The 26,806-nt window shown below is 33.7% G+C and overlaps 1 protein-coding gene across 2 annotated transcripts; it reads right to left on the bottom strand.

Annotated features, from left to right (window-relative positions):
* Window positions 1-217: 217 nt before the first annotated feature.
* On the bottom strand, window positions 218-13,209 carry LOC134844228 (uncharacterized). Of its 2 annotated transcripts, none has more exons than XM_063860812.1 (5): window positions 13,095-13,209; window positions 1,859-2,055; window positions 1,414-1,525; window positions 1,034-1,135; window positions 218-649 (listed from the first exon to the last, which is right to left on the bottom strand). In XM_063860812.1, the coding sequence occupies exons 2-5, from the start codon at window positions 2,039-2,041 to the stop codon at window positions 474-476; spliced, it is 573 nt and encodes a 190-aa protein (XP_063716882.1). In that variant the 5' UTR covers window positions 2,042-2,055; window positions 13,095-13,209; the 3' UTR covers window positions 218-473. The 2 variants fall into 2 exon arrangements, with proteins under 2 accessions (XP_063716882.1, XP_063716881.1); XM_063860811.1 differs by lacking the exon at window positions 13,095-13,209 and adding an exon at window positions 11,334-11,546.
* Between the last annotated feature and the right edge of the window lie 13,597 nt (window positions 13,210-26,806).

Below are 26,806 nucleotides of genomic sequence, written 5' to 3' on the forward strand. Positions count from 1 at the left end.
TCCAAGGTTTTTGTTTTTGGTTTCACTGGGATCTAGAACGCAAGCAATTAGGTTTTCTTTAAATGAATTCCTCTGTTAAAAATCAGCCAAAAAATGCAACTTATTGCGGTTTAATTCCAATTTAGGCCAAGATTTATACATTTTCGCCCAGGAGGGGAAGGAGGGTTTGTGTGGCGCCATTTTTTACTTCCTCAACCACTCATTGACAGCATTCAACTTGAAATTATATAAAAATGTTTTGATTATTTATTACATCAATATCTTTGTTAATTAATAGATGATAAATTATTTCCGACAATACAAATTAAATTAGAGTATTCAAATTTGATTTAATCGGCCAATCTTTAATTGCATGAGGACATTAAAATGATGGATTCGAACATTTTTCGATCCTTATTTGATCTCATAGTTTCATGATTTGTCGACTCATGTCCCTTTTCTGTTGTATGGCCTTCACTATAGTATGGCCTTCTTCATTGTATGGCCTTGACTAGTCCCTCGAGTAGTTCCTTGTTGTTGGATGCACACACAGTCTTGCTGCTGTCCCACTCCTTGTGGTCCTTCACCTTTTTCACTATCTTGTCCTTGTCCAGTCCCTCCACGTTGTTCTGGATTCCCACTATGAAGTTAGTGTCTTTTGCACCCAGACCTGCATTAGACAAATACGTCAAAAAAGATGCTATGTTTTCTTTTATAAGATGGCAGAAAATAATTTGCGAGTTTATGAAACTGCATGATATAAAAATTTATGGCAGCAGAATTTTAGTTCCCATGGGTTAGAATGGTCATACTCTGTGATGATAATTGTGGTAATTTTTGACATTGACTACTCTTTGGAACTGGTTTCATGGGTTAAGCTTAGCGAAATTTCTAAGAAACACGAGAAATTTCCAAGAAAGTAGTACAGAATAATTTTAGAGTTACAATAAAAAATTTGAAAATAATATCGGGTGAAAAGGTATGCTACCTCTTACAAAAAGTTGAGAATTTGACGATATCTTTTATGAATTTGTCTTAACTTTAGAAACCTGACCTTTGTCTTGTCGAAAGAGAGGGATTCTCTTTTTGGCCTCTTCTCTGATCTCCTTGTACTTTCTCTCCTTCTGGTCATCTAGACTACCCACCACCACAAATCCTAAAAGGAATATGTTCCAATACAGGAGTTTGATTATTCAAAGTGTTATCTCTGACCTATACATTTGAAGTTTATTTGCATTACTCTTATTTTTTGTAGCTCGTAGTGCGTATTGAGTTTGCTTCAATCGAAAAATGTGAACGAAACTTTTTTGTAAGCAACCTCGATTAAAGTTAAACTTGATCAGCAAAAACGCTTGGCTTGAGCATCCAATCCAAATTAAATGGGCAGTTTTTGGTTGCTGTTTTCTGTTATGTTTCGATTTCTGCCGGTCTTACCCTTTACTAACTCCATGTTGAGTGACCTGTGGGTTCCGTCGTCTGTCAGGAAGTCACTTCCTTTCAGGGATTCCTCAGATCCATTCAAGCAGAAAAGATCCATCTCAAATGTCTGGAGTTAAACAGGCAACGTTTAAGCTCGTTCAAACTGAACTCTTATGCAGTCTCTCTCCTTTGAGCATTCTCTTATGCAATCTCTTTAAGGAAATTTTCCTCTATCGTCCACATTTTCTTTTAAAATTTGATTTCTCATTTGCGAAAAGTGCATTAAAATGCCTCTGGAGGCAAAACATTTGAATGAGTTTAAATGGGTTGAAAATGTGATAATTATCTTCATTAAGAGCTTAGTTGATTTGTTTTTTCGAATAATTTTTTTAAATTAATTTATCAATTTCTGAGCTCGATATCTAAATATTTGCAACTTTTGTTTATGTTCTGCTCATACTTTTCCCTCCTGGGTGATTTCGAACTGGAAGTGGGACCTTGGGGCTGTGCTGGACCTCCACTTGCAGCTCTTGACTGTGTTGGGGAAGGAGTCTTTCATGAGTGTCTGCATGAGCTTCTTGCTCTCCTCACAGTTCTCATTGTTCAGATACACCACCAGAAACTGAGCCTGCACTTTAGTCATACTCTTCTATGGTTCTAGAAAAACAATAATTCACTATCATTAATTAAATTCCAACAATAATCAGCAAAGAAAAATCGTTTTGTTCTTTTTTATAACATTACTTTCTAATAGAATAACCATTAGATCTAAAAAATTGTTCCTACATTCGTTCTCATGTTTGCGTAAATGGGATTAATAAATTTTCATTTTAACGTTCAAAAAGTCAAAATTAAGATAGATTACGCTCGCTCTATCTAAAAGCTTAAGTAAGAGCGTTATGCAAGCTCTATTCGCTCAAAAAATTCTTAGCTCTAACGTTTTCTTAGCCTGCCGATTTTCAATTAGACTGATCTAAGAACAGGAAAAAAATATTTAAGTAAAGCAGAACCTGTAACTATAATTTTGATCAGTATCCTTGTTTCCTTATTTTTGAATTGATTCATTTGCTGTTAACTACCCTTGCTATATGCATGGGTTTTGCTAGCGGGTATACAAGACTTTTTTTTTACTGTAGACAACTTTGTTCACAGGACTCTTCCACTCCTGGTTGTACCTTGGTTCTTGAAGAATTCAAAATTCTTAATGACTCCTGCACACTTAGCCTCGAGGTTACGAATGCGCCTGGGACGGCAAAGGTCCTTTGTATGAATTGGACCAAGATAGTTTTTTTTTCATACGGAAATGTTCGGGTTCAAAAAAATTTTGGTCTAATAATTGTCTGCTTATGTTTTTTCGGCTTAGTTGCCAGATCTGAGAATCGTTTGTTCTTATTGTAAAAATATTTTACTGATTTACTTTCAGTGTTTTAGCATTTTCAAAATCTACCCGAATCAAATTTCTTACATTGGATGTAATTTTAACGGTTTCAGCTTTCTTGTTGACTTAGTGGCCCTTTTTTGAGTCAATTGTAGACCGAAAAAAAAGCTTTGTTACCGCTTGGTAGATTTTGCCTTGTTTTATCTGGGCAATCTTTTCAAAGTTTATCTTTGTTTATTTTGATAGATCTATTTGTTTCTATAGTGATAAATTATCGATTAAACATATGCACAATTTTGCCTAACAATTTTGGTTGATTTTCAGCTAACTGGTTTTCGGCTTTAATTATGATCGCTTAATTACCTAATATTTTTGATGAGAATTTAGTATTTGGCCCCAAATTTTTGTAGTCCAAAATTTTTTTCTCAGTCAAGTTTTTTTTCATCAAAGTCTTCTTTGATAGTTCTCGAGTGTCTTGCTGTCTTAATAATATACCCGTTTCATAGTAAGTCGTGCGAAAGTCAGCTTCGCCAATGGGTTTTCAATAACATTAAATCTTTTAATCACATTCAATCAGAACTATTCAGCAAAACAGTTCAACTGATACTTGATACTCTCAAGTGATACTTTATTAATAAAAAGTGACGAATTATCAAAAAATGCTCCGTGTTTAAAAAACAAAATGCTAGCAATTTTAAGCTCAAAATTTTTCTCATCTGCGATGATTTGAGAGTTTCCATTGAATGAATATCATATTGAAGCAGAAACACAATTGCAGCATCCAAGTAGTTAGCTTTCTATTTAAAATGTCAATTGAAGTTAGAAGCTCTCTCTACGGTTAGCCACAGTCAAGATGCTGATCCTAATATTGTATATTGGTATTAAAAACTTTTTTAATTACAAAATATTGTGAAAGTAGCAGATAACTAAGCGACCGAAAAACTAAATAAAAGTCAATTTTTGTTAACATTTACCCGAAAATTTTTGTTCTAAGCAAAAAACGACTCTAGCACCAAGAAATTTTTGGGTCTCCCTAGCAATCTTGGAAGAGCAAGAAAATTTTTTTTTGAGCAGACGACAGCTTACTGAACGCATGTAACAGTAATTAATGAAAAAAGTTCAGAATACAGCTAGTTAAGTTTAAGTTTCAACCCAATGTCAAAAACTGTTATCAGAGACCAAAAAAATTACTCTCTTTAAAGTATGTATGATTAAATGAAGATTTTGAGAGTGTGCTGTTTTGAATGCACGACTTCTGCTTGTTAATTACTTTCATTTTACTGGTTAATTACGCTTTTCACTTGTTTTGAAGCTTTCACCTGTATCACTCTCAAGAGTGAACAAAGTGAAATTTGAAACCAGTCAGGATTATGAATGTTTTTACATTATAAAAGATTCAAACAAGTTAATTTGCTGGTTTTAAAAAGTTGTTTGATTATTTTCTGAACAGATTAAATAAATGAGGAATCAAATATTTTTTTGGCTTCTTTTTTTTGAATTCATTAAACAAAGAACCTAATTAAAACAAATTAATAGCATTTTTTCTCCAGTAAACATGCATGGGTTTCATTTCGACCATCTACCGGCATCATTTTGCAGAAATGCTGTAAAACTCAATGTTCACAATTTTATGCCCTTTTCCGCCGCAATTAATTTACCCTAACAACAAATTGCTAGACCATATTTTGGACAGGATTGGGTTTTGTTCATATACAATAATCCAAGATTCTGGTTCAGTCGATAATGAGCAGCAGCGGAAGAAGCCAGAAGTGAGGTTCCATGGACAATAATTGATAGAAATCGATTTTTGTGGTAAAAAATGTTGGCATTATAATTGATTCTAATCACACTTTGGGACCACGCAATCGATTACAATCCTACTCAATTTCTAAATCTACTCACAATTAGTTACTCGATTTCTAAGCCTACTCGATTTCTTAGTCTTATCACCCCCCTACTCGATACCTACCCACCCCACCCGCACTTACACCAACCTCACCCTACCTGAAACCTCACCTCCCCCACCCCTCATAACAACCCCCCTCCCCCACCTCAAAGATCTCTTGGTTGTGGGATTGTCAGAGGTGTATGCGTATTTAGGGGGTAGGGGAATGTAAGTAGGGGGTAAGTGTGGGGAGGGGAGGTAGTGGTACGTGAATAAAGTAAGAATGGTGGGATGTATTGTGAAGTGTTTGGGAGGATGGGGAGACACATAGAAAAAAGACAAGTCGAGAACAAAACAACTTTTTGCTGTCGCCAAATGTAAAACACAATTTAGCAATTGCAACGTTCAACTTCAAAATTTGAGGTCAAAGTTTTGGAAAATCTAAGTTCTTACTCATATATAACTATTACAGTCCATTATAATCTTTTATAATCCATTTGAGTCTATTATTGTTCATTATAATCCATTATAAACTATTATAAACAATTTTACTGGATTAAATTGATTTATTTGTTTCTGTTTTATTTGTTTTATAATCGCGTATTAATCCATTGTAATCGGTTTCTTAAAATATTATGGAGACAGACCAAGAAAATCCATTATAATCTAGTCTTACCAATGGAACCTTATTGCAATGGTTATTGTTCCGGTTTTCGATACGAAAGTAACGGAATATTTGTGCTCGGGGTGGGTTTTTTCTTCAGACAAATTTCGACTTTTTAACTACCCATTTTTGACGGAATTTTTTATATCATTCAAAATGTATTGTTTTCCTGAGCTTAAATTTTAAAAGATACTTCACCTGTGATCATTTTTCGTAAAGTTATGGGGGTTTAATGATTGCCATTTTGGCCAATTTTGGACAATTAACGCGCGATATATTTCGCGCTATTAATGCTTAAGCGGAGATTTAATCCGTCTTAGAAAGCGTTCCAAATTGGTTGAAAGAAGCTTATTTGTCACAATTGATTTGTTACAAGGAGCAAAATCGATACTTTTATACTTTATATGGCGTGTGCGGGAATAATTTTCATAAAAGTTTCAAATTTTAGAGAAAAAATTTTTCATTTTATTTTATTACATTTAACTTTTTAATGTTATTACTGCTCCATAAACCTTAGAAGGCAGTCGGAACATTCAGGGCTTCGCCCTGGTATGAGCAGTCTTGTTCTACATGCAGACACTTGCCAGAGACGTATTTTAATTTTAGCAGTGAGAAGAGCTTGCTTCGCCGGCTAGTGTTTTTGAACTTTTTGGAAACTGATTTTCGAACAAATATCTGCCCGAATTTTAATAAAAATTGTAGCTATAGTTTATTTAGTTTTCTTGCCTCTATTCCCGGATAGATTTCATTTTTTTGTTCAATTTTCTCAAACTCACATTCAACTTAATATCAATTATTGATCATTACTAGAGAACTAAGTAATGAAGCAGTAACACTTGGGTTGTTCTATGTGTGTTTTAACTCGGAGGTAGGAGGAGGAACTTGTCAATTGAAAATAAGTTTTTAACCAATTGACGCTTTAGAAATCTTTGTTGCTCAAAAATTCTGTCTAATATTCATTTATTCTTGCTCAAAAGCTACACGATGTCGAAAATGCTTAATTGTTTAGGAAAAAAAATGGAGCCTGCAGTTCAGTGTCAGCTCTTCAAAAATTTCAAAAGTTTTTTTTTGTAAGGGTAACTAATAATTTTCTATGCACAGAAAAATTTTTACTGTACAGATATATTGTGATCTGTAGGAAAAATGTGACAAAGGTAGCTTCATAACTTACACTCGCCATGGTATTCTATTTCATCTGCGTTTTTTCTGAGCATTTTATACAACAAAAGTCAAACTTTCAGGTGATGAAAGCATATATTTTTGCTGAACTGAATCAATGTGAAAAAATTTTTCATCTTTATGTTACAAAAGCGGTGGACAAAAACTAGCAAAAGTTAGATATTTACAAAAAGAACCGGAGGAAATTAATCATCGTGGTAACCTTATAAATTAAGCAAAAGAAAAAATTGTTTCAATGAGCCAACTCGAATTTTGTTGTTTATGGTGGCAAAAGTTAGGTTTATGGTGCTGGTTGGTTCTAAAGTCAAAAAAGCCCAAAGTAGGATAGAAGGTAACAAATGTAATTTCACACGCCAATAAAAAAACAGGAAAACTAACGAAGAAACTTGCCATGTGAGGGTGTTAGTTCTGGTTCCTACACAATTAACTACGAGTTTAATAGACAAGACCATTTTATGTGGAATTTTTGCGTCTTTTGGGACAAAATAATTGAAAACGGAGGTGCTTGAACTACGACGGAGGTTCAACGTAAGTCTCGCTGCACATGAAAAACATGTATAATTGGAAGAAATGGGAATCTGCAACCGGCTCCAAGACCTACCAAAATTCAAGATCTGAAGAAGAAAACGGAAAAATGGATGTTCGAATGGGGACTATGTCTTTGAAGCAAGTTGCAGCGATCATGGACTTCAAGTACAAACCATTGATAAATCTGCATCCCCTAGATTGCCGATAAGAAAAATTGATGTACTTCACTAATTCATAGTTTGGTTTGTCGCATAAACTTCAGAGAAACAAATTTAGTTTTCTAAATTGAAATTTGAGAGAAAAAAGGTGAGCAAGACTGCCTTTCCAGATATAACATTGTTGTGAGAAATAGAGCAAAACTGCTGCTGAAACAGTACAATCCTTCAATGTCTATTATTATCATAATGATGGAATTAAGAACTTTTTCTGATAAACAACCAAGTCATAAAGTTTTTTGAAATGATCAAAAATTTAGTTTGGGAGGTTCATTTTGAGTTAATTGTCAACTACAAACTAGAATTTTAATAATATCGAAGGTTTTGATGGTTTTTGTATGTAATTTTATTGCAAAAAAGTGGGACTGAAACCAATTTGGGACCCAATTCCGCATATCAATTTTTTTTGAAGTTGACCGAAATACACCGAAAGATTTGAAACTTCCTTCGTCTAGACTATCAAAGTCTGCAAAACAAATGCAGCCATTGAAACATCCAAGCTAATAACATGGGATATAGCCTATTTTTGGTTGAACTGAAATCTGGCTGCAAAAAAAGCACAAAAAAATCTGAATTTTGTTTTCAGTCTTACATGAGTTTTTCTGATGTCGTAGAAGGAATGAAAATTTTTAAGAAAACGGCAATGGAGTGATGTTGTTTGCCACTCGGATACGAAATATAAAAAAAACTAAATTAAAAAATTCGAATATCCCAGAAAAAAAGCTACAAACCAAACCCTCTGAACCCAGCATTGCTTGTCCTGATGAATTTTTGTTACTGATGGTTCAAAACTTACGATTATACCGAAAAATTTATTTTTCAATTTTTAAAATTAATGGTTTCAGTGCTCGAGTCAGCTTAAGTAAAATTCGTTGTTTTTTGCTTTTTTGAATAAGATAACACCTAAAGCAGAGTTTTCGTTTTTATTGCATTAGGTAAATAACAAATATTTTTGACTCTCGTTTTAATTTTTCTTTATTATTTAAGACTGGAGAAGAATTATACCTAAGTGGCATTTCAAGTACTTGAAGTAAATCTACACAAACAGGCATGAAGCCCAGTGAGATCTGTCACTTAGAAACTTACAGTGGTCACTCTGTTGTTGACAACACTTTTTCTTAGCTGGATGTTAGTGTTTTGTAAATTATTGCTGGTAGGTTTTTGCCTTTACAGCTTTTCCCACTGCTGTAAGCCCATTTTCACTAACAATCTTAAGTTTGATGTTAGCAGATAATTTAGTTTATGTTGTCTGCGTATACTTTTTGATATTAAACTTTATTTCCATGTATACCTGTTGTTTTGACTTGGAAAAAATCGTCAAAATAAACTATGCTCAAGGATATAGTATTGGTGCTCGAAGTGAACAGAAAAAAGATTTCTAAAGCTCGAAGTTAAAAAGTACTTCACCTGTTAGCGTTAGTGTAAATACATGGGGTTTTAATTTGGGGCTATTTTGACTGCTATAATTCAAACTAAGATAATTACTGCGTACTATTTTTTGTCCTAATAAAAATTTAGTGGCAAATTAAACAATTATTGGATTGGAGAAAAACTCGTTTGAACTTTTGAAGAAAGTGACGGAATAATTACGCGCGGGCTAATTTTTTGGCCAGGTTATTTTTGACTTCTTCTCAAGCAAATTTCGACGAAACTTCAAAAAGTAGCATCCAAAAAGTTAAATTCAAAATAAAAATAAAAAGTAAGTTTTGTCTTGATCTCAACTTTATATTGATATCTTACGTGTGATCAGTTTTCGCAGAAATATGGGGCCTTAAAGATTTGCACCTGGCCAATTCGGGATCATTACCGCGCGATATGCTTCATGCTATTACCGCCTTAGCGGAGATTTAATCTGTTTTAGAATTCCAAGTTTAATTGAGGCATAATCCTTGGTCCGTTAAAAATTTGCTATATATAAAAATCGTTTTGTACTTTTTATGGAATCTTGGGGAAGGGTATTCTAAAAAGTTGCCGAGAAATTTTTAAATTTTTGTTCTACGTTTTGAAAATTCAAAAACTTTTTATAAAAACTTCATAGATCTTAAAAGCAGTCGGAACATTTTGCATTCTGGGATTTTCCCTGATACCAGCAATTTTATCTTATTGATGCATTAGCAGACTCAATATATACCACAGGGGCGGATCTAGGATTTTCTCGAGGGGGGGCGGATTTTCAAAAAAATTTTCGAAAATTTTGACGACCTTTTTTTTAGGACAAAATTTTGAAAAACAGGTCAAAAAAGGCGTTTTTAGGCACTTTTTGGAAAATTTTGACCCAAAAATTGCGTTTTTTCGGCGCGCGCTCCTCCCTCAAAATTAGTATATATTGGCGCCAAAGGCGCCTTCAGAAAATTTTTAGGGTCCGTCGGCCAAAAATGGATTTCTTAAAAAGTATCAAAGGGGACCCTTTGGGTCGGCAGGGGGTCGAATCCCTGATAAGGGAGAGAGCATCCGCCCCCCACCCCCCCCCCCCCCTTAAATCCGCCCCTGATATACCACTTGGTACTTTTACAACATGGCGTGTAATTAAAACGGAGTAAAAAGCGAAACTTTTCAGTTTTTTTTGCAGATTTTTCAGTTTTGAAACCAAAAAAGATTTCATCGTCGTCATAGGGCACTCGGATATTTAAGGCATTGCCCTGATACAAACTGTCTTGTTTTGTATTTTAAAGTTCGTCGATTCATTTTCAAGATCTCCGCGCATCAATTTTGGAGTGATGAATGATCAGCTTTAATTGATTGGTGAAAATAGTTCCCATTTATTGGTGACATATGGAAAAAATTTGATATTGTGACGTTCATCTGATATTTACAAACCTGAGCCGTATTAGGGGGGTGCGGGGGGCGGTCTCCTCTCTCAGGGATTCGCCCCCCTGCCGACCCAAAGGGTCCCCCTTTATACTGTTTTGAGATATCCATTTTGGCTGACGAACTCTAAGATTTTCTAAGGGCTCCTTCGGCGCCTATAACTAATAATTTTGAGGGGGAAGGTCAAAATTTTTCACAAAACACCTAAAAACACCTTTTTTTGGCCTGTTTTTTCAAAATTTTGCCGGCGGCTCAGAATATTTGGCCCAAACAGGGTCTTTTTAGTGCTCTGAGAGAATCAATTTGATCGACTTAAAACAAGGTCAACAAAAATTTCTAAAGTTTTTTGAAAATCCTCCCACCCCCTCGAGAAAATCCTAAACCCACCCCTGGTAACAAGCATGTCATGAAAATGCGGAAATTCTATGTTAGATTTTTCAATGATGAACATGCCATCTGGTTGAGTACTGTACTTAAAATGGTGTATAAACCAGCCGAGGTACAAGCCAGCCGAAGTTTCAACCAGCCGAAAAACTCGTAAGCCTTACATAATGGTTTTTGTTAGACTATGGTAGCTGATTTTTAAAAGTCAGTGTTTTGTGTTCTCATAGCATTTTTTGGGGCGATTTGTCAAATAAAGGCGCAATTGCTTATTCTACTTCCTGCATCGCCATACTCATTTGCGATGTCTCAAACTACTTGATAGGTTTATCAAAGTAATTGCGCTATTTTTGCCCCAGCGAGAGCGCATGTTTAACTTCTAGGACAACTTTTACAAATGGCTTATGTGTATAAAAGGTTGTTTTAGGTCAAAATGATTTAAAGCACAATTTTATTAGGCTAATAAGACCATTACCCTAAAAAGCGATCTGTTCCGAAATAGATCACAATCGTGATGGAAGTGTAAGAACTCTTCGCTTTTGAATCATAGATCAATGCTTGCTGCTTGAGGGTAAAACAACATTTCCAAACCCAGAAAAACTCCAAAAAGCTAATTAGTGAGATTCTGAATAAGGGTTAAACGCTAAGAGTCGAGGGGTTAGATGCTTGTTGATTTATCTTGTGGATAAATGGTGCACTTGGTTTTGAACGTGCGGTAATTGATATCACAATTTCCTTCATTTTTTTCGCTCCTGATGAGAATAGAATCAAAGCTAAACCTCGAAAATGAAAAATCTTAAGAATCATGAAAGCTGTGATTTGTTCTTAATTTGTGGTTCACATTAGCGGAGAAAAAAAACTAAGAGCTCTTTTTAAAACTGGCTATCACTAGCTTACCTGAAAAGTTCTGCGTGAACAAATGAGGTACAGAAGTGTTGATTAAATGTATCTAATTTTGGTAACTTGTGCGTTTGTTTTGGTAAGACCCACTTTGGTAGAGAGACTCTGACTCGAAATGGTTTGTTTAATATTCGCTTGAAATCACACTTTATTCCCCTAAATACGGAATCAATCACTATGAGTACTAAAGAAACTCTGCCCCCAAATTCTCTTCTTTACTACATGAACACATGACACAGTTTAATTTATCTGAACCTTTACTGGAATTAAAACATCTAGCCAGTTAACATGGAATCCGGAGAATGCAGGAAAATCCAAAAAGCAAAAATATTTCCAGACGTTATTTTCAATGAGGTGTGAAAGTACAACTTAACCAACTTAGCACTTTTCTTTTTCCTCTAAATGAAGGTTTCTTTACAAAACCTGAATTGCAAATCATGGAAACGTTTCTGGTTAATCGTGAACAGCAAAACTGCAAATGTTTTTGAGCTTTCATAGAAATTGATTGTACAGCAAGTTGGAAAAGCTCAAACGTAACATGCGCGGGTTAGTATCTTGAATGTGCAGAGATTAAAATACTACCGTCTTCAAATACTCTATGAGATTTAGTGAAGAAAATTTATAGTGTTTTCGTGTCTTGGTGAAATGTAAATGGGCTATTTTCAGACGCGAGTTCTCGACTGGAGACACTACGTATTCCTCTGATTAATTGGTCTACCCTCAGCGGAAACTACACAGCAACCTTCACTATCAACTTATACATAGCTTCTTATCAGCTACTGAAATAGGTGCACAAATCACCAAGTGGAAACAATTCGTTCCTTTGTCAAAGTCAGGAATCATTCACAGAGTTTCGCCATAAAGCATGTCTATAGTTTGCCCATATAACTTGAATTGCGGCCATAGTAGCTACAAAAAATGCATGTACACGTTAATCAAGATTCCCTTTCAATTGATCCTTGTTCTAATTATCAAATTTTTCCTATGGATTTAAAAACAATGTTTTTGCAAGTAAAATTGACTAATTCAAATCTACTCGTACTTTTTTCAGTGATTCTAAAAACCCAATTTTTTTTTCTAAAAAATTTATTTGCTCCCAAATATGAGTTTTGCCTATCAAGAGGGAAAATGTTTGGAATCCCCCCTTTGGTATTATTGTATGACATCGAGACCAAGCCTAAAACTAACTTTCCAAAGGCGCCTTTCGCGCCAATATATACTAATATTGAAGGGGAGCGAGCGCGAAAAAACGCCAATTTTTGATCAAAACCGACTTTGCAAAAAAAGCCCAAATACAAAATTTTCTGTTTTTTGCAAAATATCGCTTACGGCGCATTAAATATGGTCAAAATAGGTCTTTATAGCGAAATAGAAGAGCTCAGAAAATCCACACCCTCCGAGAAAAGCCTAAATCCCTGGATTTTGAAAACACAGCTGAAAAAAAAACAGACTCAAATTACCGCTTCAGTTTTTAGTGGTTTTTTAGACAAGCGAATTTAACTTTTTCCAACTACAGAAGCCCAACTTCAGCCAACAGAAGTTTTAGACAAAAAATATTATAGAGAAAATCATTTTTTTAGTTTTGATTTTAAGATTTTCTTAATATCAGGTTTCTCTTGATTTTTAGGTAGAAGGGGGCAAAATTGGGATTAAATACTGCGGAGATAACATTCACTGCTACTTGCACAGCAAACGAGTACCCTTTTTATAGAAAGAAAATAAGAAGTTAGGCACAAGAAAACATGTGAAAAAACGTACCTTAATATTGCAAAGAATGAAAAGGATTGGTATTAATTTTAATTTACTGAAGAAATAAGCAGATAAATTTACTGAAAACAATTAACTCAAGTCTTTAAAGTCAATTAAACAAAATATATGAAGCATAATTGAAAGGTTGTAAGCAAAATGATATGAAAACTCAAATGATTACAACAAAAAAAGCAAGAAAATGGCATGGTATTGAAAGCAGGTAATTCAAATTGTCGGCTTCGAACAAAAAATCTTTGGCGTCTTTTTGATCAATTAAATTTAGAATTCTTCTTTTCCGCTCCTCTGTCAGATAGGTCCTTTTTTGCAGTCTATCGCTCAAGTTGTCGTCCTGGATTTTTCTCTCGATCTCAAACTGGTCTTGTCGAAAACTTTCGAAAATCCGCCCCCTCGAGAAAATCCTAGATCCGCCCCTGTATGTCAGAACAACATTATCAGAACAACTGCAAAATATCCAGACGAAAAGCTACAAACATTTGCGTCGCAAAAATGTCCGCCTTGAAATTGCAATGATAGTTCTGTCCGCTCATGGGATTTAGCACTTGGTGGCCACGTCTCATCAACAGTAAAAATTTGAAAGAAAAGAACCAGAGAAATTTTGTCGTGGACACAAAAATTCGGGACACAGATGTCTATGGACCATTCCAAGGTCATTAATTTTGATCAATTTTTGTTGTTGCTTTAACTAGACATACGTTTTTTTTTTTGAAAAAAAGCTAGGAAACAATTTTTGTACGCGAATGCGACGTTTTACATTTGAATTGAGACCATCTGATTATTGCAAGTTTTGTATGTAATTGCCTGTATGGATAGAATTTTCAAAATTCTAAAACGTTTTGCTCATTTTTTAAAATTGTTCATTTTGTTCATTTTGCTAAAATAATGCATAAAATGCCAATTGAAACATATATGGCAATCAGAGCATGCAGCTGTTTGCTCTAATCCCAGCAACTTTGTTTAACTAAATTAAATTACTCTTTAGTTTTTGTTTTTGCGCTTTATTAAATAAATTTTTCAGAAAAAGACACTAAGAAGGAACTTAAAAACAGTTACCAAGGCATCAATTAGCAAATCGCCTTACGACAAAATTGACGAGACAGTTGCCCTTAGTTTCGCAGATATGTTCTAAAAACGTTGTCTAACGCATAAAAATATTTCAACTTCAACTTTGGAAAAATCGTTCATCCGTTTTTTTTGAAAAAAAAAATTGGTATTCAAAAAAGCTTGCCATCCTTTTCAATCTGAAGAAATTTTCATGCCCAGACGTATTCCCAGTTTTTAAATCAAGTTCAATTAACCTTTATCTAGTTCGTATAACCTATAAAACCGTTTTTAGTCTCAACAACAAGTAGTTCTTAATAGCTGATCAGCAATTCATCTGATTTAAGATCGGTTCTTGCTTAAATTAAAACGCGGAGGTTTTCAGCTCTTCTTCAATGCGCGGGTCGTCGCTCAAACAATGCATCATTTGGGACAACGAGACGGAAAATATCGCCAAAGAATTTTTGAAGCGTTATTTTTGTCGGATATTTAAGTTCAAGTATCACCCACTTACGTTGGTTTAAGGTTCGCACGATGCTACAGAGTGCTTTTGGTAGGGTTTTGAAATCATAGTTATGAGTTTTAGCTGCGAGTTCAACAGTTCAAGTTCAGTAGTTGAAAAAACCATTAGTAATACGGCGGGGAAATTCAAATTTCGTTAACCTACCCAATTTTCAATATCCTAGCAATATCTTTCAAAAGGAAAAACTCTTGTCATTATGTATTAAGTAGAAAATTGACTGAATAAAAAAAAGAAGCCGAATTATTTCTCACTTTTTTCGAATGTCGGAACTAAAAATTTTTTCAGTTAAGAAGTTGAGACAACTAAATAGACGTTAAGGGGGAAAAACTAAACATCAGGGGAAGTAAAAAAAATTGCTTGTGCTCGGATTTTTTTTCAGACAATTTCAAGCTATTCATCTAGTCAGTTAGTTTTGAATGGAGTTTTTTCGAACCATATTGACATTATTGATGTAATTATTTCCAATTTGAAGAAACAAAACTTTGTGTATAAGCACGAGCATATGAAAGTTCTGACTACTTTTATAGCTGTATAGATTACTAATTCTATAGAAATCTATGTAACTATGGAAAAAGACTGATAAAATTTAAAAAAAGAAAAAAAAATTGAAAACCATCCCCACACGCCATAACAAGCACAATGTGATTTTTGCTTTGCAGATAGAAAATAATAAAACTACTAAGTGACATGCCTCAATTCATTTTAGTTTACGTGTTAATAGCACAATAGGCATCGCGCATTAACCATCTCAAATTAATCAACTTGACAATCTTTACAACCGCATAACTTCACGAAAAACAAACACAGGTTTTTAATTTGACCTCAGGACAACAATAATTTTTGAATGATATAAAATGTTCCGTCAAAAATAGTTAGCTAAATTTTACCAGGAGAAAAAATCCCACCGACGCACAATTACTCCTCCCTTAGTTTCCTTGAAAGTCGGAGCAATTAACCCTTGGTCTTTTCTGATATTTTATAGTGTTTTGTAAATTGCCAATTTGGTTGAATTTAGAACAGCTAAAACGGTATATGTTTCGTTCTCTGAACGCATTAACGTCGGTCTAATCCGCTTCTAATTTCATTTGAGGCAAATTATTTTGAACTTTTAATACGTCTTTAGACTCTATCTGCATCACTTGGTGTTGAAAGTTGCGTGTGTAGGGAGAAATTTTCAAATAAAAATAATTTTAAAAAAATTCGGTTTTTTTCGAAGTCAATTTGTTTTTGAAGTTTGTCAAGTTTTGACATCTTACAAGGATATTTCAGTTCTTGTACCCTAAAGGGTAGTCAGAACATTCGAGGCTTTGACTTGATATGAGCAGTTTTAAGATTTTTAATTTCTCAAAATTTGAGCAATTAAAATTTTATATTAAGATTTGAAACTTTCCTCGAATTCGGTCAGGTGAACGTCATTATATTTGCCATTTTTATTTTAAATGCCAATTTTATTTTAATGTCATTAAATGCCATTTTTATTCTTCTATTGAAGTTTTGCAGCCTTCGTTTGTCAGACTTTCGCTAACCTATCTACTTTTCGAATGGTCTAACTGATCCATTTCTTAGATCACCGTTACTAACCGTTTTGGAAAAGCGGGTCATTTTTGACTAGCTTATATGATTCTTATATGAGTATTTGTCGAATTAGATCTTTGTAGGGGATGGAAATGTTTTACCAGGAGAAGGGTGGTTAAAGAGGGTAGGCTAACGGGATTTGACTTTTTGCAGGTAGGTGAGTAGATTTAACGGGTATCCTAATTTCAAAATTTTAAAGATATTTCACTTGTGATCATTTTTTGTAAAGTTACGGGTGTTCGAAAATGGCTAATTTGTCCAATTTGGGATAATGAAAGTGCAATATAATGCGTACTTACAATAAGCGTAAGAAGAGAAAAAATGCGTTACAAAACGAATTGAGGCCAGAAATTTCCTATTTTTACAATCCGAGACGCTAAACACGTCTTAGTATTTTATATAGCTGTGGGGGGATAAAATGAAGAAATAATGAAAAAACATCTTCTTTTTTTCCCACATATTTTTTCAATTATTCAACCAAAAAAATTACGAACAGTCTTGTTCTTCCGACTTTTGTAACGAAAGTGATGGAAAATTTGTGCTCGGGGTGGTTTTTTCTTAAAACAAATTCCGATTATTTAGCTAGCCATTTTTGACCAATTTTTAAAAATGTTTTTCAAAAAGTAGTGTTCTCTTGAGCCGAAATTTGAAAAGATATTTCACCTGTGATCATTTTTTGCGATTTATTTCGCTCTATTAAAGCGTACGAGGAGATTTAGTCCGTCTTAGAAATTGTTTCAATTTGGTTGAAGGAAGCTTATTTACCATGACTGATTTGTTACTAGGAACGAAATCAATCAATTTATACTTTAAATGGCCTATGGGGGGATGATTTTCACAAAAACTCTCAAATTAAAAAAAAATCCAGTTTCTATTACATTTTATTTTTTCATGTTATTACCTTAAAAGTCAGTCGGAACATTCAGGAATTCGCCCTGATAGGAGTAGTCTTGTTTTTTTATCAACCATTGACATGAAAATTCAAAGAGTTGGTACGCTTCTATTCAATCTGGAAAAATTACTAAGCTGGATTATATAGCCGCTCACGCGTTAATTGCATGAAGTGCATCGCGCGTTAACTATCACAAAAATAGCAAACTAAGATTTAAAACTTTTCAAAAATTGATCACAGTTTAATAAGAAAAAGGCTCAATTTTGAACGTAAGTAAGCAAAAGCTATCAGATAAAAACTTGAAAACTTCCGTCGAAAATAGTTACTTAAATAATCGTTGTTTTTCTGAAAAAAATTATCCGAGCACAAATATTTAATGAGTCGGAACACTGCAAAATGTTCTGAATAGATTGTAATCCATCCACAAAACTTTGAAAAGATTTGATTTTTGCATCAAATGTCTTGTTGAAGTTGCAGAGCAAATCACTAGTGTTCCAGCGACACTCCAGCAAGGTTTTGAATTGCATATCTTCAACATAAATCATACATAAGCACATCTGATTAATCTACGTTCAAAGCTTCTAACGTGATTTAATTTTGCAGCGTTTGATCATTGATCAATAACATTTTCTCATCAATGTTTCTTCTATCAATGCGCTTATTATCAGAGCAAAACAGTGATTTGATTTTCAAATTATCCTGTGATATAAAATGCGTTTTTTATGATCTCTAAGATCTATTCTACACAATAGCCAAAAAATCCATAACTGGTAAAATTGGAGGTGACATTAAATTATCTGACAGCGACAGAAAGGGGACTGAAATTTGGGTTCGAATCTGTGAGCAATAACCGTTTCTGTTTTTCGAAAGCTTCATTCTGATCAGAATAAAATGTTTGAAAACAGCAAAGTAAAATTATTGAACAAAAATATTTTGTCTCTGATTCAAGTTGGATTAGATCTAAATTGCAAAATCTATTATAATCTAATCCATTATAATCAGTTGTAAGTTCTTTTTTCAACATAATCGATTATTGAAATGCGCCACCCTACGCCCTTCTCCTGAACCTCCTACCACCCCATCCACTTCACCGTTTACGGTTATTCTGGGCTGGGTAATGTTGCCTCACCCTCAAGCAACGAGCACGGATCATGGTGGGCCTCGAACATCCGACCTTTCGATTGAGAGGCGGAGACGTAACCACTTCACCACTGCTCCCCTTTTTTTTTGTGAATGAGAATCGTTTAATCTACGTTTTGCAGCTTTCTGCAGTAGTAGAACGCGAACAAAGATGGTCATCCCCTTTTACACCCTCCTTGACGTTCAAGATACGCTCCTATTTTCACACCTTTCAGCAACCAGTCACCCTCACCAGTTATGCGTTACTTTCAGCAACCAATCACCCTCACAGGAGAGGAGTTTGGTTGGCCTAAAGGGGGGCTAAACATAGAAGGAGGGCAAGGAGGGAAGAAGGGGCGTAAATTGGATAAGTTGAAGTGCAAGAAACCGTCAAAAAAAATTAGAAGCTAAAACAGCATACAAAAAACATTGTGAAGGTAAAAACTTGAAAACAAGATGGCATTTTTCTTAGTCACACTAAGTCTCACTTTTACACTTTCCTAATTACTTGTTTGTTAAGCCAAAATCAATTGTCAAGGTTTTAAAAACACCAGTTTAAAATTTTCAGAAACTTTTAGAAAAACTTTATCATAATCCTTTATAAACTATTATAACCAAATAAAATTGATTATAGTAATTTTTTTCTGTTTTTTGTTTGAACTGACAAATAAACTAAATAAAATCAATTTTGATCCAAGAAAAACCCAATAGGCACGGATTGACCTCCATACAACAAAAATTTTTACCATACAACTCCATACAAGAACAAGGATAGTCGGTTGCACTGCAAGTAGCACAGAATGTTCCGACCATAGTCTTAAAATATACAAAAAAAAAACAGTTTTTCTTTTCAAAATTGTGCCGTTTATTCTGCGGGGTCGGATAAAAAGACCTGAGCAAAAGAACTAGAGCTTAGGCATATTGCATAGTCATAGTAAAAAAAGGCAAAAAGAATATATATTTTTTAGCAAAATGAAAAGAAAACATGCAGTCTTTTTTGCAGTTTTTGAATTTTTGATGTTTTTAGTTGCCAAAAAAGCGATAAAAAACTAAAAATAACTAGACTTAAATGATTGAAACTAAGGTTTCATCGGCTAAATTGGGCATCTTTAAATGTCTAAGCTTTAAAATTAGAATATTGTGAGCCTGCTCGCTCACTCGAAATTAGACGAAAAGTCAAAGTTTTGAAACCGGTTTTTCGCTGTACAGAATAGTTTTTCAAATTTTGATGTCGTTCGAATCATGAATAAACGGGCTTCGAATTGATATATTATTCAACTCTCTCCAAGGATTGTTTGTGGTTCCAAAACAAAAAAAAATAAAAAAAACTTTGAAACCCGAATACAAAGTCCTTCCCCATTTTTCAGATGGTTGCAACAAAAATATTTATCATGCAATTGTAAAAACTGTATGTGAGCATTTGTTACATTGCAGCAACAACAATTCTGAAACAATTGTTTTTAATCTGAATTTTAGTCCCAAAATCACTTTCAAGCTCCAAAAGCATTTCTTAACAAAATGCATTCATTTTTTTTTAAATTTTTGTCCATTACCTAATCCAGGCTAAAATTTTTATATCAAAAAAACAAAATTGACTACAGGTTTTTTTGTTAACTCAAAATTAATTTTTGTTTTGTTATTTTTTTGTACGATACACCTCATTTTGTCAAACGTAATTTTCAAGCCATCAACAAAAGTTTAAGACTTTTACTTATAGTTCTGATTGAACTATAATTTTTAGCTCTTTATTTTATGCTTATCGTAGATGTTCGTTTATGTGATAAATGAGAATATTATTTTAACATTACGAGGCCAAACTGTGCATTCTCTGCATTGTAAGCGGAATCCGCAACAGGCCAAAATCAGATTTATCGAGGAATCCACAACATTGCTACTTTTCTTTGATCTTCTATGCTGTTTTAGATTGCACAAACAAATACCTAAATCATTGTACCGCTCAAAATCGCTCGAAAGTAGGCGAATTTGCGGAATCCGCAACTGTATTTGCGGAATCCAGAACAGTTTGTGGAATCCACAACCAACTGATAAAACATTTCTATAGTTAAATTGAGTTGTTGCGGAATCCGCAACTGTAAGTGGAATCCGCAAATTGTAAGTGGAATCCGCAAATTGTAACTGGGATCCGCATTTTGTTTGCGGATTCCCTTTACATTTATTTATATGTGTAGTAGCTATCAAATTTATATCTTTTAAATACATGACTTGATTTCACTAAAATATAAATTTATTAGAATAGAAATTTACTAGAATAGATCAGTGTTTGGGATTAATGAAATCCCAACTACTGACCAGTATTTAGGATCGATGAAATCCGAGACACTGAAATATTTCGACAATTTGCTATGCGTTCGTTGGGTTTCTAATCACTCTCAACCTAATGACTCCAAATAATGGATATATTCCTTATTTATTCCACATTGTTCCAGTTTTTGGGATTCAATCAATCGCAAATACTGACCAGTATTTGGGATCGATGGAATCCCAAATACTGAACTAATTCGATGATTTGCTATGCGTTGGGTTTCTAATCACTCTCAACCTAATGACTCCAAATAATGGATATATTCCATATTATTCCACATTATTCCAGTTTTTGGGATCTCATCAATCCCAAATACTGATCAGTATTTCGGATTGATGGAATTCCAAATACTGACCTAAATTGGCGAGATGCTGTGTGTTGTGTTTCTATACACTCTCAACCCAATGACTACATTTACTGCATTTATTCGGCGTTATGCTTCCAAAATCAGTATTTGGGATTGGCGCAACCCAAATATTGACCTAATTTGTCGATATGCTGTGTGTTCCATACACTCTCAACTAGAGATAAAAATTCCAGCTCAGCTTTTAATTGTCCATATGCAAAATCAGTATTGAACAAAATTCGGAATTCACTAACAGTTTGCAGAATCCACTTACATTTGCGGATTTCGCTTACATTGTGCGGAATCCACTTACAGTTGCGGAATCCAGTACAACTAGCTATATTTGCTTGTTGCGGAATCCGCAACAAAACAAATAAGCCGACAAAATTTAGGTTACAGGAAATTTTGTTTGTGGAATCCATTTACATTTTGGAACATATTTTAAGACTTGTCTCTGGAATCCAAGAACATACAGACACAAAATTGTGCTCCTATCCAGTGCACAGTTTGGCCTTGTAATGAAAAACTTTCCAATAAATTCATACTTATAACTATTTTTTCATTTCACCTCCATTAAAATTGTTTCGAGATGCATATTTAAAGTTTTTTTTATCCGCTGAAAAAATCAGCATGAGTTATTTGAAAGATTTGTTTTTCGCCTACTGCTAGATTTTTTCAACTGATAAGAAAAGTTCTCTAAAAACTTTCTGTTTCGTGATGACTTTGGCCTAAAGGGGGCTAAAAATAGAAGAAGGGCAAGGAGGGAAGAAGGGCCGGGAAGAAGGGGAAGAAGGGGCGAAACTTTCTGTTTCATTTTTAGAGATTTTGTTGTTGTCAGAAAAAAATGAACCATTAAAAATAATAAAAAAAAAGTTTTTTGTTGTGATTAAATTTTGGGGAAACAGAAACCATATTCGATTACAATCAATTATAATTGATTTTAAGAGTTTTCGGTATGAATTATAGTAAATAATAATTGACTATAAGAGGTTATAATCTGTTGAAAAGTGTCACCATTTTAATCGCTTGTAGATATTCTAAGCACGTAATTTTGATAATTATAATCAATTATAACTGTCAAAAAATCAACATAAACCCGTTATAATCAATTAATTATGCCTAAACTTGGATACGGGTGGGCTTTCGTGTGTTAGAAAATCCGAAGTTACTGTGTTTTTGTACATAACACAAATTTTGAGTTTTCTTATTATTTTCATTGAGTAAAAAATGTTTTATTTGTCAATCACTTAATGTATGTCAACTTTTGGGGTATTCACGAAACTCCACAGCGGTCAGTTTTTGAGGTGTCCATCAAACCCCGCGCATTCATTATTTTAAAATAACTCGTTACACCAGAGAAAGTTTTTATGTGAGTTGAGAGGAGGATAAGAGTCAATCAAAAGAGGATATTTATATTTGAATAGTCAAAGTTTTACAAAAATAAGTGTTACATTGCCCAAACAGTATAAAATCATGCGGTTAAATTCAACCGAGAGATTTTTGAGGTAGAGTCGAAAAAATGTCGAAGACCGGATGTCACTGTTTGTTTTTCTATTGAGACGTGTCTAATTTTTTTTGCTGAACGAAAAACTGGCTAGTTCCAAGCTCCCAAAATTAACAAAACCAATAGACTAAGATATTATTTGCAGTTTTAAAAATAACAAAAATTTGTAGTTTAGACACTGAGCCAAAAAAAGACTGCTGGGATCAATGGCAGATCTAGGATTTTCTCTTTGATTTTCAAAAAATTTTTTGAAAATGTTGTTGACCTTTTTTTTCGACGAAGTTGATTTTCCCAGCTCTCCCAATTCACTGAAAGTACACTGTTTTGGCTTTTTTGCGTTTTTGGACGTTTTTAGGCGTTTTAGGACTTTTATGGCGTTTTTATGCCTTTTTCGGACATTTTTGACCGAAAAATTGATTTTTTTCGGCGCGCAATAACCCCTCAAAAATAGTATGTTTAAACGTCGAAAGCGCCTTCAGACAAAATGTAGGGTCAGCCACCCAAAAGTTTTAAAATAGTACCAAAAATGGACCCTTTGGGTAGACAGGGGGTTGAATCCCTAATCCCTGAGGGAAGATAGCGTCGGCCTACCCCGGCCCCCCTAACTCCGCTACTGACATGGATATCCTAAACATCCTGTTAGTTTTGAGAAATTGGGTCTTTTCAGGTTCAAACCGACCCCCCCCCCCCTGCTTCAATGAAACTGAAATTTCTTGCAACAACATTGGATCGAGATTACTCAGAAAGGCAAGACAGTTTTATACGACCGGTTTAAAGGAAGCAGTTTACTTATTCAAGCCTCAAATTTTCTCTTCTTTTTAACTATTTTTCCACCAAAAATTTAAAAAAAAAGAAAAACCGGTTGCTGTGCAAGTACCACATAATGTTCCGACCACGTTCGATAAAACTATAAAGCAAAATTTTTTTATCTTCAAATTAGAGTCGTTTCATTTGCGTGAGGTGATTATGGAACTTAACAAACGCGTAGAAAGTTAGTGAATTCAGCAAAATTTTATTTTTTCCCATCACTTAGGAGGAGGTATAACTAAAGGCACGAGAAATTAGTGCATATTTGACTGAAGTTTCTCAGAAACGTTATTTCTCAAAAACGTTAAAAACCAGAAACGTTAATACCAAACTAAGAAGCATGGGCTAATTTTTGTTCTAGGTGTCTAACTTATCCTAGCTAACGCACCATATTCGGGTTTAACGTGCTGATTTCAATACACAGGTTTCATTCGGAGGATTGTAGTATCTTATAAGATTTCTGAAAAGATTCGTCTTACAGAGGTTTTTCAGCAGTTCGCCTTTGAAAAGGAAACATTGGCTTTCAAACTTTTTTTTTTTCAAAATAGTTTTCTCATTTTCTGAAAAGATTCATTTTTCAGCCTGATTTGTAAAGGAAGTCTATGAAACAACTACAAAATCACTCTTTATTTTTAGCTGGTTAAATTTATTATCAACCAAACGATTAATTGATTAGAACTCTAACCCAAACACATTCTCCCTAAAACATATTCAATTTTTTGTCAATTTTGATCACAAACTGTTTTTTTTTCATAAATAAAAATAATTATTATTTTTAAATTTTTCGCTGTAAGGTGGAAACACGGAGTCGTCTTAGTTAACCTAACAACAATGTTTCAATTGGGAATTTCCTTGCATAAAACGACGATTTGTTAATTACGGCCAATAGTTATTGTTGCGGATCGGCGCCAAATATAATGAGATATTATATGAGCGTTATTGCTTTAAAAGTGTCGATATTCATGATGGTTCGTTCGTACGTAAGTTCGTTCGTACAATTAGGAGTGAATCTATTCAATATTTTTAGCATTTTTTATTTTTTGTTTTCAGACGAAATTAAAACTCTTACATATTTTTGAGCAACGATAATCGATTAATACGATGAATTTTTATATTGAAATGTTTTTTGTCATGAAACCAGTTTATGTTTTTTTCAGACCAAACAACTGAAATTATCCATAAAATGCGCGTCAACAAACTTATGCTTGCAATCTTGTATCAGATAGATGTACAATGCATAGCTTTTAACAACTTTATCGGACAACGTATTAAATTTTTGGGAAAAACATAGGGAAAAAATATTGACCCTAAAATTGAGAGACTTTTAGAAATAACATGTCAGATCGCTAGAACTTATTTTAAAAATTAGGCCTCTGAAATGTGCAATCTGTTGGTTTGCTTTTGGATAGTTCACAAATGAAGCCTGAAAAATTGGTTGAAATTTTAACTCTTTTTCACTGTCTCAAGGTCACAATAATCTCAGAAATTTAAGATTTATCTTCAGAAAATTAAGACTTATTGTCCGATAATTTTGTTAAAAGCTATACAATAGACAATGTTTAATGTATTTGGTTTTATAAACAAACATGACTGCTCCTATCAGGGCAAATCCCTGAATGTTTCAATTGCTCTTTAACTGGTCTCGGATCTTTTGATAAGTTTAATATTGGCAAAAATATGAAAATTAGACTGATAACATCAAAAATGAAGTATCACAATTCGAGCCGTATAAAACCAATTAGCTGCCTCGAACGATTTTGTAGTGCGGGAAAAGAAATAAGCAATTTTAGGCATGCTCATGGCAGGTGACTATAGTGGTATGGACAATCGGCCGGCCCGCATGCAGAACAAGAGTTCATTCGCCTGAGGGACCAAAGTTTTTGTAAAAGTGGTCTGAAAAAAAACAACCCCGAGCAAATATTTACTTTTTTTTCTTTGAAAGTCGCAACAATAATTAGAATTAATGAATTGCATTTTTCTTTTGAGCTGGCCGACAATCCAATTTTAAGCAATTTTTATGATACTTATCATTTACATTTGAGTACACTTTCTAAACACTTCTTGTTTAGGTTATATACTGACTGTATAAAACATGAAATCAGATTTTTTTAATGTAAATAAATCATAAAAACTTGCGGTTTTTATGAATTTTTTTTGATATGATTGGACCGATTTTCTAATTGATCCAACCATTACCTGTTTATTTAACCTGTTTTTGTTGAATTTATACCTTTTTAAATTAAATAACTCTTAATTTAATATATGATCACCTAATTTGTTCATATTAACCCTAATTAATACTTATTTTATTCACTTTTTATGTTAAAACAGCAAAAAAGTTTTTTTTATTACCTGACATTTTTCTCCTTATGTTTTCATTCCACAAATAGTTAAAAATTGTTTTTTCGTTACAATGCTACTATAAAAGAGGTCTTACAAAGAAGCAACTATGATAGACAAGTGCCGCATCCATTTCATATGTTATATTTTCGTAAATTAAATTATGAATAAACGATTCGTTGTAAAAACCACGCAAAATATGTTGATTCAGAAATTGTTCAAAATAAACTCGCTTGAACTAATTTTACGGATTAACAACCATAATTGGGCTGACATATGTGTCGCCAAAATTTAACAAGACTGCTCGTATCAAGACTGAATGTTCCGACTGCCTTTTAAGGTTTATGGAGCCGTAATAACATTAAAAAATCATTGAAATAAAACAAAATGAACATTTTTTTTTTTAATTTGAAATTTTTTATGAAAATCATCCCCCCACACGCCATATAAAGTACAAAAGAATAGATTTCGCTCCTGTAACAAAACAATTATGGCAAATCAGCTTCTTTCAACCAATTTGGAACGATTTCTAAGACGGATTAAATCTCCGCTTACGCATTAATAGCGCGAAATATATCGTGCGTTAATTGTCCAAATTGGCCAAAATGGCAATCTTTAAACCCCCGTAACTTTACAAAAATTGATCACAGGTGAAATATCTTTTCAAATTTGAGCTCAGGACAACAATACCTTTCGAATGATATAAAAAAAAATCCGTCAAAAATGGCCAATTAAAAAGTCGAAATTTGTCTGAAGAAAGAAAAAACCCACCCCGAGCACAAATATTTCGTTACTTTCGTATCGAAAGTCGGAACAATAATGGCCTTTTTTAAAGTTTTCCGCCTTAATATGGGAAGATGTTTAACGAAAAAATTAAATATATAATCTGTTTTAAAATTAAACTGCGACATCTTTCTGAATTTCAAAATCATAATTTGTGAACGATTTGAGAGGTCTAGAAGTCTTATTCTCACAAAAGCTGGTTATTTTCAAGGGACCACTTTGTTATAGTAGTACCTCCTTTACAAGTAAAAAGAAATACTTTTGAATTTATTTACATTACAGGAAGACTATGAAAAAGCATAAGGTGCCAGTTGATCAAGTATCAAATACCAAATGACGACAATTAACGACATTTAACAAAATATGATCTACTAATTGCTTCATGATAATCTATCGGAGACACATCCTAGTTTTGCTCATGCAGAAGCGGCAAAATATTTGCAGAGTCTG

The sequence above is a fragment of the Symsagittifera roscoffensis genome, chromosome 4 (genome assembly GCF_963678635.1).
Source record: "Symsagittifera roscoffensis chromosome 4, txSymRosc1.1, whole genome shotgun sequence".
Taxonomy (NCBI): Eukaryota; Metazoa; Xenacoelomorpha; order Acoela; family Convolutidae; genus Symsagittifera; species Symsagittifera roscoffensis.